At 44.3% G+C, this 13,646-nt stretch overlaps 2 protein-coding genes and 1 non-coding gene across 33 annotated transcripts in view; 1 reads left to right on the plus strand and 2 right to left on the minus strand.

Annotated features, from left to right (window-relative positions):
* The window catches only part of UBXN2A (UBX domain protein 2A), a 68,137-nt gene extending 64,641 nt beyond the window's left edge, over positions 1-3,496 (minus strand). For 3 of the 4 annotated variants that reach the window (XM_074012254.1, XM_005576449.5, XM_065527673.2), the window contains exon 1: positions 3,141-3,496. The gene's annotated coding sequence lies outside the window, so the exon portion shown is untranslated. The remainder of the gene's footprint in view (positions 1-3,140) is intronic. The other variant, XM_065527679.2, reaches the window with a different exon arrangement.
* Positions 3,497-3,677: 181 nt separating this feature from the next.
* Positions 3,678-13,646, plus strand: part of ATAD2B (ATPase family AAA domain containing 2B) — a 213,570-nt gene continuing 203,601 nt past the window's right edge. For all 28 annotated transcript variants that reach the window (XR_012422622.1, XR_012422623.1, XR_012422617.1 and 25 more), the window contains exon 1: positions 3,678-4,197. Coding sequence is in view for 15 of the 28 variants with exons in the window: in XM_065527661.2 (XP_065383733.1) it covers positions 3,982-4,197 (216 nt within the window). In the remaining 13 variants the exon portion in view is untranslated. The remainder of the gene's footprint in view (positions 4,198-13,646) is intronic.
* LOC123568561 (U6 spliceosomal RNA) lies at positions 9,426-9,532 on the minus strand. Its single transcript, XR_006691924.1, has one exon. It is a non-coding gene; the product is annotated as a U6 spliceosomal RNA (small nuclear RNA).

Consider the following 13,646-nt stretch of genomic DNA (forward strand, 5'->3'; position numbering starts at 1 on the left):
TTGCTTGGCCATATCTTTTTCAAGTCTTTCTTTCTTTTATCTACAATTTTGGGGTTCAACACATATCTCAGGGTTCATTATCTCTCAGAGGTTTTCCCTAAAATCCCTGCTGGAATTAATGGCCTCTGCCTCATTCTTATCACATTGTATTGCAGTTTACCGGTTTCTTCCCTATCTTATTCATTCCCTCTATGTCTGTGTGTTCTTTGAGGATTTTTTTTTTTTTTGAGACGGAGTCTCGCTCTGTTGTCCAGGCTGGAGTGCAGTGAGGCTATCTTAGCTCACAGCAAGCTCTTGACTCCTGATCTTGCTCTTGAACTCCTGATCTCATGATCCGCCCGCCTCGGCCTCCCAAAGTGCTGGGATTACAGGCGTGAGCCACCGCGCCCGCCTCTTTGAGAATGTTTAAATGTTCTTGATTTTTAAAAATCTGTGTATTTCCTGGCCTAGCAGAGTACCTAATACCAGTTGGATTTATTTATTTACTTACATATTTTCTAGAGACAGGGTCTCACTACGTTGCCCAGGCTGGTCTCAAACTCCTAGGCTCAAGCTTAGTTGGATTTAAAATTAACTTTTGTTACCTCCAGGCGCAGTGGCTCACGCCTGTAATCCCAGCACTTTGGGAGGCGGAGGCAGCCAGATCACGAGGTCAGGAGATAAGACCATCCTGGCAAACACAGTGAAACCCCATCTCTACTAAAAACTACAAAAAATTAGCCGGGCGTGGTGGCACACGCCTGTAGCCCCAGCTACTTGGGAGGCTGAGGCAGGAGAATCGCTTGAACCCAGGAGGTGGAGGTTGCAGTGAGCCCAGATCGAACCACTGCACTCCAGCCTGAGCGACAGAGCAAGACTCCATCTCAAATAAATAAATAAGGTTAACATTTGTTGATAGTAAATGGTATAGGTTATGGTAACTTGGCCTTCCCAATTTAGGACTACAAAAGCAAACAAACAAAAACAAAGGAGGAAAGCACACAAATCCTTTGTATATAATTTGCATACCACACACCTCTGCAGGACACTAGCCTGTTTTTTTTTTTTTTTGAGATGGAGTTTTGCACTGTTGCCCAGACTGGAGTGCAGTGGTGCAATCTCAGCTCACTGCAACCTCCACCTCCTGGGTTCAAGCGATTATTCTGCCTCAGCCTCCCGAATAGCTGACATTACAGGCATCTGCCACCATGCCCGGTTAATTTTTTGTAATTTTAGTAGAAATGGGGTTTCACCATGTTGGTCAGGCTGGTCTCGAACTCCTGACCTCAAGTGATCCGCCAGCCTTGGCCTCCCAAAGTGCTGAGATTACAGGCATTAGCCACTGCACCCTACCCTTTTTAAAAAATCTTTTCTGAGACAGGGTGTTACTCTGTCACCCAGGCTAAAGTACAGTGGCATGAACTTGGCTCATTGTCGCCTGGTCATCCTGGGCTCAAGTGATTGATGGCGCCTCAGCCTCAGGAGTGGCTGGGACCACAGGCACCACACCCAGTAGTCTCAGCGACTGGGGAGGCTGAGGCAGGGGGATCGCTTGAGCCTGGGAGGTCGAGGCTGTAGTGAGCTGAGGTTGTGCCACTGCACTCTAGCCTGGGTGACAGAGCGAGACCCTGTCTCTCTCTCTTTTTGGTAGAGAGAGGATCTCACTATGTTGCCCAGGCTGGTCTCAAGCCATCCTCCCACCTTGGCCTCTAAGTGCTGAGAATACAGGTGCGAGTTACAGTGCCTGGCCGAAACCAGTCTCTTTCCACAGGAATTGATACTTGTTTATTCTGCTCATGGATGTGATGGCTACCTGACCCAGGAAAATCTAGGTATGGTTCCATTATGAGGAATCCACACCCATTAAGATGCCAGCTCTAAGTGGCAGGTGAAGTATCCAGGAGAGGATGTGGCATGCAAATTGTGTCAGAAGGATTTATCTATTCTGGAATCCATACTGGTTCCCAAACAGAAAAAAACATTCTCATTCCCAGTGTCGTACAGTTTTTTGGAATGACTGGGAGCTTAGATGGCCAGAATGCTCTAAGTTTGATGCCATTTGGTCATTTTCAGGACGTTTCTTGAGTCTTCAATTTTTCTTAGTTTAATAAAGAGTTTAATAAACTTCTGCCCAATAACCAGTAGGCTATGTCTAATGTACTGTGAATTTTTTTTTTTTTTTTTTTTTTTGAGACGGAGTCTCATTCTGTCACCCAGGCTGGAGTGCAGTGGCACGATCTCGGCTCACTGCAACCTCTGCCTCCGGGGTTCAAGCGATTCTCCTGCCTCAGCCTCCTAAGTAGTTGGGATTACAGGCATGTGGCACCACACCTGGCTAATTTTTTGTATTTTTAGTACATGGGGTTTCACCATGTTGGTCAGGTTGGTCTCGAACTCCTGACCTCAAGTGATCCACCTGCCTCGGCCTCCCAAAGTGCTGGGATTACAGGCCTCAGCCACTGCTCCCGACCTGTATTGTGAATTTTTGAAATGAACCTAATTCCTACTTTACAGCAAAGTTTTTTCTCTCCTTCCTTTCTTCCTTTCTTTTTCCCTCCTTCCGTTTCTTCCTTTTCTTTCTTTTTTTTTTTTTTTTTGAGACAGGGTCTGGCTCTATCGTTCAGGCTGGAGCGCAGTGGCGTCATTTCGGCTCACTGCAACCTCCGTCTTCTGGGTTCAAGTGATTCTCATGCCTCAGCTTCCCGAGCAGCTGGGATTACTGGTGCCCGCCACAACACCCGTCTATTTTTTTGTATTTTTAGTAGAGACAGGGTTTCACCATGTTGGTCAGGTTGGCCTCGAACTCCTGACCTCAGGTGATCCACCCACCTCGGCCTCCCAAAGTGCTGGGATTACAGGCGTGAGCCGCCGCACCCGGCCTGCAGCAGAGCTTTTCATATGAATTGTGTGGCTTAATTTTTTTTTCTTTGGAAGTTAAATTGCAAATGTTATATCTTTGGGCTCAGCTTTTTGAATTCTAATTCTTCAGCGGGCCAGGGGCAGGGGGCGGTGATAGAGGCGGCTCCTAGAGGGAACTCATTCTTTGACTCCGCCTTAGATCTGGCTAAGGGGATAGAAAACGACCCTGCCTCGCTTTGTTTAAAGACGCAGGGTTCTAGCGTGGTGTTTCGCGCCCCCCACCCTTTTCGTCTTAAGCTTACCACGTTCCAGATACCGCCCAGATCAATTTTTTATCACAGCTGTCATTCTCATTTTTACAGGCATGAAAAGTGCGACTCAAGTTCAGTGTCTTGCCTCGGGTAGCTCGGGGATTCCCAGTCAGCTCCTCGCGACTTCGTCGCCGCTCCCCTTCCACCCCGCGCCTTCGCCGGCCGTCCCCTGCTCCATCCAGGCCACGGGGGAGACGGTGGGGTCTGGGGCCGTCCAGGCCTGGCTGGGCACGAGAGCTTCTGGCCCAAGTCCACGCCCGAACTCGTCCTGATCAGTCTGGCTTTTCTGGTCCCCCCAGCTTTGCGGTAGCGGAGACCTGGAAACCATCGAGCTGACAGCCCAGAGCGTCGCTCCCCGGCCGCCGAGCGCTGACGCCGCGCTGGGGGCGGGGCAGCTGGAGGCCGCGGGGAGAGGAGAGAGCTGCCGGGAAGGGCTGGCTGGCCTCGCAGCGCCCCGCCGCGGCTGCGGCCGGAAGCGGTCTCGTTGGCCCTGCGGCGCTGGAGCCCTGACGCACGGAGCTCGAGAGCGAGAACGGGAGAGAAAGGGGTAGAAATGGCGGCTCCGCTCAGCTCCCGCTGAGGAGGGCGAAGCCGGCGGAGTGTCTGTGCTGCCGCCTGCAGCACCGCCCCCGCTTCCCGCTCGCCGCTTGCTCACGCCGACTTCCCTTCCTCTGCCCGGCTCTCTCTTGTGCTCGTCTGCGCTCTGCACGCTCCGGACCGGCTCGTCTCTCACTGCCCGGCTCGGCTCCGCTGGCCCTGACTGACCGGCCGGCGGGCCGGCCTTGCTCGGCTCTCCCGGGCGCGGCGTGGACTCCGTCCCCCTGGCTGGACCATGGTGAACACCCGGAAGAGCTCTCTCCGCCTTCTCGGGTCCAAGTCTCCTGGTCCCGGGCCTGGGCCTGGGGCCGGAGCAGAGCCTGGGGCGACCGGAGGCAGCAGCCATTTCATCTCCTCTCGGACCCGCTCCTCCAAGACCCGCGCCGCCAGCTGCCCCGCCGCCAAGGCCGGGGGAAGCGGTGGCGCCGGCGTCACTCTGGATGAGGCCAGGGTAAGAGCGCGGCGTCCCGAGTCCGGAGGCTCGGAAGTGCCGGCCCGGCTGCCGAGGCTTTGTCTGGCCGGGTTGGGGGCAGGAAGCCTCCAGTGGAGACTGCTCGGGCGGCTGGAGACAGGGTCTGCGGGCGCGGTGGAGGGTGGCACCCAGGAGAAGGGCCGCGACGCTGTCCCCTTTGCTTTTCAAGCTGGCCCGGCTCTTTTGTGTAAAGAACAGCCCATGAGTCCAGGGGAGAGGGCTTTGGGGGTCCCTTTCGGGGTCATTCGAACGATCTGCTGTCCTTGTCCTTGTCCTGCCCCAGAGGGGAATTCTAGCGGGGAAGCAAGAGCGAAGGGCCAGAACCCCTGGGTGGAAGGGTTGGAGAAGTGAAAGTTTTCTGCGGTGTCAAACCCTTCTTGAAAGTGTGTCAGTTCCTGCCGCTGTCTAACTCCAGCTTACTCTCAGTTTGGGGGTGGTTCAAGTTGGTGAGGAAGTGAACAGAGAGCTCCAGTTGGCAGCCAGGCAGGGATGCTGAAAAAAGTTTGTAGCTGCTCTGACACCAACTTTAAAAACAAAATCAACGCTATCGCCTCTCCAGGCAGGAGAGATCAAACATGATATTATGGCTGGGGAACCAGCCAGCTAGCTCACCAAGGTGCTAGTAGGAACCAGAGCTTTCAGGTCACAGAAGGAGCACGTCGAAAGAAACAAGTGGAATGTTTCGGATAGTCAGCATTATCGTGCCAAAACTGTGTGGTTTCTTGGGTGTCTACATTTTCGTTATGGGACTATATTACAAAAGTTGAATGAACACCAGTGTTGTCATGCAGTTGCAAAAATGACATTTGAAGACCCTGGTGATTGAATTAAAAAAATGATTGAAAGATCTTGAAATTTTATTACCTACAGTATAAAGCTAAGCACAGATATTTATTGCTTTAAAAAGGAATTGACACGTTTATTTTACTATGAAATTGTTTCTGAATTCAGAGAAGAGTGTATTGCTTCTGTCTGAAAGAGACTGACTTGCTAAGTAATTTGGCTGGAAAATGCTGTTCATTTAAAATGCTTCTTTAATTCCATACCATTTTGTGGTTCTTACTGGGGGGAAGCAATATTTTATGTTCTAGGGGTCTACAAGATCGCGGTTTGTGTGTGCTTTTTCTCTTTGTGTCTTAAACTGTTTTGACACTAACAACGGATCTAGGCAGAGACAACAGGAATATTTTACGATACTACTCTGAAATATTTTTATTATATCTTTGAAAATCGTCTTAGCTTTTATTTGATAAAATTTTGGGCATTATAACTGTCCTATGTAATAGACTATTTTGGGGGCTTACGAATCTCTTAGGTTGAAATAAGGTTAAATCTGAAAGTTGTGCAAACTATTGAGAATAAGTACTTTGAAGACGAGGCTTTCGGTAGAAACTATTCCAAACATGTTCCAGCTTCTTGACCTACTGAGGCTATCACATATTTTAAAATAAAACTCAATTTAAGAAAATATCTTTTCTCTACATTTAAGGACAAAGAAAATATTTAGGGTGTAAGCATTTAATTGTATCATGCTATGTGAGTGCCTAGTCTATTAGAGCAGTGTCTAACTCATCTGCAGCAATTAGCTCATCTTCACTCATCAGTTTGTGGTCCCATTTTTGAATTCATGGCTATCATGCTGTCCTTACCCCCTGAGGAATAAGGTGAGGTAATTTGTCAAGCAGCTGTTATAGAGATGTTAAAAGGCTAGGAATCAATAATCTAATGAGGAAATGAACGTTTGGTAGCTTTTAAATTGCTAAAAGAATGAAAGATATGAGAGCTCTTTGTAGAAGGGTACTAATGAAACTTTGTTTCAAAGATCCTTTTAAAATGTTTTGAAGCACCATAAATAACAGGCTACTAAAGATTTACTTTGAAATATTTGTTTTTCAGTCTTAAGAAGATTTATGTTATAGCTCTAGGAGATGATAGAGTGATCTAATTGCTTTCTCTGAAAGGTTTTTTAGAGACTTACTACTCTTACATAGCGATTGGACCTTTAGAAGAGGATAAATTATAATTCTGAATTTGTTAAGATTATGGACTACATATTTATGAAGCAGGTTGTATATTTATGGTTAGCTCTTCTCTAGTTTTGTAGGAATTGAGCACTCCTGGTTCACCCTTTGTGAAGTACTTAAAGGCACCCTCTATGTCTGTGGGATCTATAATAGACATTTGCCAGTGTCTGTAAAGTCTTATTTGATGCAAAATGGGGTTGCCCATGTTGTTGCTTTAGCAGACCCTTATTTTTGTAAAAAGAAATGTAGTCTTGTTTGTAACATAATATTCCTGTTTGTAATTGAGGAGTTTCTCCTTTTTCTGCTTTTGTGCCGTGTTTTTAACTAACTACACTTGATGCCTATTTCCCCCTCTTTTCCCTCTGTTTTTAGATTATTTCTTTCACTGTGTCCAGAGACATTTTATTTGCTTTAAAAAAAAAAAAAAAGTCATAGCACTATGAGCTTTTCTTATAGTTTTGTCTTCTTCCCAAGTGGTGTATGCATAGGATGGGGGAAAATATGCATTCTGCAGATTATTGGAATTATTTTCTTTTTCTTTTTTTTCAGTATGAAAAGCCTTTATTTCTTTTTTGACATGTAAAAGGTGGTAGTTAGTGTATATAACTCTGTGAGTTTAGAGATAAGTATATATTTGTGAAACCACCACCACCATCAACACCACAGACATGTCCATCATTCCTAAAGTTTCCCTGTCCCTTTTATTATGAATGTATTATTAGTATTATTTTTGTGGTAAGAACACTTGATATAAAATCTGCCCTCTTAGACAATTTTAAGTATGCAATGCAGTATTCTTAGATGTAGGCACTATGCTATATAAATCTCCAGAACTTATTTATCTGGCATAAGTGAAACTTGATTGCCTCCCCGCAAGACCCTGGCAATCACCCTTCTACTCTCTGCTTCTGTGAATTTGCTAGTTTAGATTCCACATATAAGTGAGATCATACAGTATTTGTGTTTCTGGGACTGGCTTATATGATTTAGTGTAACGTCATCTAGGTGCATTTGTGTTGTTGTGAATGGCAGGATTTCCTTCTTAGGCTTAATAGTATTCCACTGGGCATGCACACATATACACCACGTTTACTACATTCATCTCTTGTTGGACATTTAGATTGTTTCCATATCTTAGCTATTATGAATAATGCTACTGCGAACATGGGAGTGCAGATGTCCGTCGAAATCCTGATTTCAATTCCTTTGGATAAATACCCAGAAGTGGGATTGCCGGATCATATGGTAGTTCTATTTTTAATTTTTTTGAGGAACTTTCATACTGTTTTCCATAGTGGCTGCACCATTTTCCATTTCTACTGACATGTACCAGGATTCCCTTTTTTCCACATCTCCCCAATATTTGTTGTCTCTTGTCTTTTTGACAAGAGCCATTTTGACAGGTGTGAGGTGATATATCATTGCGGTTTTGAATTGCATTTCCCTGATGATTAGTAATGTTGAGCACCCTTTTTATATACCTGAGAAGTGTCTATTTAGTTAGGACCTTTTTTTCTTTTATTTTTTTTTGGGACAGGGTCTTAGGAGTGGTTCACTGCAGCCTTAAAATCCTGCTTTGCCCATTAACAAATGTTTTCTTCCTGTGGAGTCGCAGGACTACCCTATGTATTTTGGAAATTAACTGCTTATCAGATACATGGTTTGCAGATTTTTCTCCCATTCTGTAGATTGCCTTTGTGCCCACACTTTTAAATTTTCTTATTTTTTTTTTCCTCCCTTATCATTACCCACAATGCCCACACTTTTAAAATGTCAGGCTGTCTTTTAGTGCTATGCAGTTAGATGTAATTACTCCTATACACTGTGGCTTTTTTTTTTCTCCAAGCTTTCATAAAGCTTGACCTCTTTTAGGTCGGTTAATCTGGCCCTCAGTCATTAGCGTTTATTTGCTGCACCTAGGTGTCACTCCTAGTAAACAATCTAATACTGTATTCACAAAACTGGACAGCAATCTTTGAAAAATATTTGAACTCTTTTTTCTACCTCTTCTTGTTAGGTCTGTTTGCTGGTATTTCTGACTTTTTCGCTAGCTTTTTGGGATTTTTGAGATAATCATTGACTGTGAATCCCCATCTTGTGAGATCAAAATAAATATTTTGAGTAACTTTAGAAGTAAAATGCTGTATTACTTTATTTTTATTTAATTAAAAAAATCCCTAGGTCCTTCTTTAGTATGCTTTTATCACCCTGTGCTTTTCCCTTTCCAACACTCATGCATTTGCCAACATAACAAAGCAGAGTGGTCGAAGTTGAGGGTTAAAGAAGTAAAAGAAGTCTGAGGGGCAAATCTCATAATGTATGTAACTCTCAGATGAGCAGGGGAAACTATAAGTTCCTCAGAACAGAGCAAGTTTTTCCTTATACTGTATCAGATTCACATGGAGTACAATATAGGTAATATTGTAACGTGACAATGTTCCCTGCCACAATTTCGAACCAAAGCAATGGTGGAGTTCATAGGATTGTCTCTGGTAGCCAAGTGAAAATGCAGCTTAAATTCAGTTACTGGCTATTTTTGTAGTCCACATATACACACATTCTGTTGTTTAGGTCATGAATGAAACTTATAAAGCCTATAGAAGTGAATGCATACTAATTCCTTAAATCATTTTCCCTGGCAATAAGTCTTTTAAACCATCCTTTGGTAGATGTTTTATTGCATGTCTCCTAAATACCCAATTATAGATAAACTCATAACTTTTGGAATCCAGCTGGACAAGCGGTAGAATTACTACTGTTAGGAGAACTGAGAAGCCCAACCAGTGTTTGCACCTGAATGTTGAGTGATCCTGTCTATTCAAGGATCTAAGTACCATATTACTTTGAATGATATGTTTGGCATTTCTTTTTTTTTTTTTTTTTTTTTGAGACGTAGTCTTGCTCTGTCACCCAGGCTGGAGTACAGTGGCCGGATCTCAGCTCACTGCAAGCTCCGCCTCCCGGGTTTATGCCATTCTCCTGCCTCAGCCTCCCTAGTAGCTGGGACTACAGGCGCCTGCCACCGTGCTCAGCTAGTTTTTTTTTTTTTTTTTTTAATATTTTTTAGTAGAGACAGGGTTTCACCGGGTTAGCCAGGATGGTCTCGATCTCCTGACCTCGTGATCCGCTCGTCTCAGCCTCCCAAAGTGCTGGGATTACAGGCTTGAGCCACCGTGCCCGGCCTAAAATATGGAACGCTTCACGAATTTGCGTGTCATCCTTGCGCAGGGGCCATGCCAATCTTCTCTGTGTCGTTCCAATTTTAGTATATGTGCTGCCGAAGCGAGCACGGCATTTCTTTTAGTACGTACACAATGAAGTTTCATTTGGGTGCATTATCTGTTTTGTTTGTGTGCATAATCAACTTGAGTGGATTTCTTTTCTTCTTTTTTTTTTTTTGAGATGGAGTCTCATTCTGTAGCTCAGGCTGGAGTATAGTGGTACAATCTCGGCTCACTGCAACCTCTGCCTCCCAGGTTCAAGCAATTCTCCTGCCTCAGCCTCCCAAGTAGCTGGCATTACAGGTGCCTGCCACCACACCTGGTTAATTTTTGTATTTTTTATTAGAGACGGGGTTTCATCATGTTGATCAGGCTGGTCTTGAACTCCTGACCTCAGGCGACCTGCCCGCCTCAGTCTCCCAAAGTTCTGAGGTTACAGGTGTGAACCACTGTACCTGGCCCAAGTGGATTTCTTTGTACTTAGGTTTTTGGTCTTGCAGTAGGAATATTTTATACTTCTTTTATGCCTCCTCTCTGGAGGGGGATTCTATGAACAATGAGTTACTGAGTAAAAAGCAGTGGGAATTTTTGGATAAAAAGTTATATGGAAGTACATATTTGGGGGAAAATCATATATGTGTGTTAACTTTATTTAAATATAAGTTAGTTTTTTTTTTTGAGCAGTAAGTTTTGTAGTTTTATCTGGAGATAGGATATATACCTTTGGCTAAAGTCTTTCTCCCCTAAACTCTTCTATTAGAGTAGACCGTAAGTGCCACAAGGGCAGGCACTATATTTTATTTTTCCCCTGAATGCTGTATTCCCAGGGCCTAAATACAGTGCCTGACACAATGTTGGAAATGCTCAATAAATATCTGTTAAATGAGTGAATGAATGAATGAATGAATAGCATTTCAGGGAGCTGACCCATTTTGAGAATATCATGGTTATAGAACTTTGAGAATAGAGGATAAATAAAACACAGTTTTAACCCTCAGTACTGTAAGTGTGCACATGATATGCTAATGAGAAGTTATTAACAAGGTAAATTCGTTCAAAGTAAGTGCCAAATGAATGGCATAGGTACTTAGTGTGGTAAGACTTCTAGTCCTCTACTCACTGAACGTTTTGGTGGAACTCTTTTTTTGTGTGTGTGCTTTAAAGACAGAGACCATTATGTTGACACCTGTATCCTGAGTGCCTAGAACAGCATGTGTCAGTCAGTGCCCAATTAATACTTCTTTTTTTTTTTAAGGCAGAGTCTCACTCTGTTGCCAAGGCTGGAGTACAGTGGCTCCATCTCGGCTCACTGCAACCTCCGCTTCCTGGGTTCCAGCGATTCTCCTGCCTCAGTCTCCTGAGTAGCCAGGATTACAGACATGAGCCACCACGTCCAGCTAATTTTTGTATTTTTAGTAGAGACGAGGTTTTGCCATGTTGACCAGGCTGGTCTTGAAATCCTGACCTCGGGAGATCTGCCTGTCTTGGCCTCCGAAAGTTCTGGGATTATAGGCGTGAGCTACTGCGCCTGGCCTAAGACTTTTTTTTTTTTTTTTTTTGAGACAGTTTCCCTCTTGTTGCCCGGGCTGGAGTACAGTGGTGCCACCTCAGCTCACTGCAACCCCCGCTTTCCGGATTCAAGTGATTCTCCTGCGTCAGCCTCCTGAGTAGCTGGGATTACAGACAGGCGCCACGTCGCCCAGCTAATTTTTGTATTTTTAGAAGAGATGGGGTTTTACTGTGTTGAACAGGCTGGTCTGGAACTCCTGACCTCAGGTGATTCGCCCATCTCGGCCTCCCAAAGTGCTGGGATTACAGGCGTGAGCCACTGCACCGGGCCCCTAATACTTTTTTTTTTTTTCGAGAAGCTCTCACTTTGTCTCCGAGGCTGGAGTGCAGTGGCATGATCTTGACTTGCTGCAGTCTTTGCCTCTTGTGCTCAAGTGATCCTGCCACCTCAGCCTCCCGAATACCTGCAGGCATAAGCCACCACAGTCAGCTAATTTTTGTATTTTTTGTAGAGATGGGGTTTTGCCACATTGCCCAGGCTGGTCTTGAACTCCTGGGCTTGAGCGGTCCGCCCACCCTGGCCTCCCAAAGTGCTGGGATTACAGCCACTGTGCCTGGCCAATTAATACTTTTTGAATGAATTAATGGAAAGTATGACTCATTTTAAATTATTTTCACATTGACAATCTCTCTCTCTCTTTTTTTTTTTTTTTTTAAATAGAGATGGGGGTCTTCTTTTGTTGCCCAGGCTAGTCTTGAACTACTGGCCTCAAGCAGTTCTCCCGCTTTGGCCTCCCAAAGTGTTAGGGTTACAGGTGTGCACCACCATGCCTAGCCGACAATCTTTCTTTTTCGCTATACTCACTTGTTGCATTTTACCCTAATAAGGAGAAGAGTAAACCAAGGTTTATTTAGCATCTTATACATGCCAGGTGTTGTTTAATGCTGTCTCATTCAATCCTTGTAACAACTCTATAAAGCAAGTGATGGTACCCCCATTTTACAACTGAGGAAATTGAGTTGCCTAAGAGTTAAGTGGCCTGTGGAAGGCTAAAGGTAATATTTAAATCTAGTTCTGTCTTCTCTACTTGTATATCTTATTTCATCTGTATTTCTTTACCTCACTTATTACTCTTTGATGTTGTTCAATCAGTAGTTTCCACCAACATCTGAAAAAGTGAAGGTAGCGGCTGTTGTATACTGTAAGTGTACCTACCGTTTATAGACAGTTTCTACCTGGCTGTCTGGAATTGTGGTGTCTAGAAGTGTATTGGGACTGAAAGTGGGAATAGTAGCATATAGGGATATGAAATATAGGACAATAATTTTCAGTAATTTCCTGCAGCCTGATTTCAGGAGGCAGTATGTAGGGAGAGGAGCAGGCATATTGTGTAGAGATTGTTTTTGCAATATTTTTCCTTAATATTTTATTATATATGTGTATATTTATATTTTTTGTTGCATTTTTTATTTAAAAATTTTTTTTGTGGGTACATAGTAGGCATATATGTAGTATATATATATTTTTTGAGACAGGATCTTGCTCTGTTGCCCAGGCTGAAGTGCAGTAGTGCAGTCACAGCTCACTGCAACCTTGACCTCCTGAGTTCAATGAATTCTCCCACCACAGCCTCTGAGCAGCTGGGACTACAGGCATGTGTTACCACACCTGGCTTTTTTTTTTTTTTTTTTTTTTTTGTAGAGACAAGGTTTTGCTATGTTGCCAAAGCTGATCTCAAACTCTTGGGCTCAAGAAATCCTCCTGCCTTGGCTTCCTAAAGTGCTGGGATTACAGGAGTGAGCTACCGCTCCTGGCCTATATTTTAGTTTTTCTTTCTTTTTTTTTTTTAGATGGAGTTTCACTCTTGTTGCCCAGGCTGGAGCGCAATGGCGCGATCTCAGCTCACTGCAACCTCCACCTCCCAGGTTCAAGCGATTCTTCTCCCTCAGCCTCCCGAGTAGCTGTGATTACAGGAGCCCACCACCATGCATGGCTAATTTTGTATTTTTTTAGTAGAGACGGGGTTTCTCAATATTGGTCAGGCTGGTCTTGAACTCCTGACCTCAGGTAATCCACCCGCCTTGGCCTCCCAAAGTGCTGGGCTACAGGTGTGAGCCACCGTGCCCGGCTGTATTTTTATTTTTCAAGACAGGAGTCTCACTGTGTTGCCCAGGCTGCTTTTGAACTACTGGCCTCAACCAATTCTCCTGACTCAGCCTGCTGAGTAGCTGGGATTACAGGTATGAGCCACTGCACCTGGCTCTTCTCAGTATTTTTAAGTTGGCTTTGGGAAAAAGTAAATCCCTGTAAGCAGACTGAAAGTCTGGGCCTTGTGGTCTCTATTAGAGGTATACTTGTGCTGCTATCTTTCCCTCTACTTGGTGATATTAATTTATAGTGTATACATTTGCTTTTATGCTCTGGGAAACTATCTCTAGGGGGACTAAAGTGTTTTCCATTTGAAAAAATGTTTCATACTTTAAGTCTCTTGAAAAGACATTATATAGCATATTTATATATGAAGATTTGCATTAGTAAATTAAACATCTTTAGCATTGTTAGTTTATATCTGTATTCTAGGACCCAAATTGGAATCCTGAAAGAAATGGTGCTTAAAATACCCACAAAGTATGTTCTCTAGTCTTGCCAGACAGAAATTTGGAGGTAATCCAG

Source organism: Macaca fascicularis, chromosome 13, assembly GCF_037993035.2.
Source record: "Macaca fascicularis isolate 582-1 chromosome 13, T2T-MFA8v1.1".
NCBI classification, from domain to species: domain Eukaryota; kingdom Metazoa; phylum Chordata; class Mammalia; order Primates; family Cercopithecidae; genus Macaca; species Macaca fascicularis.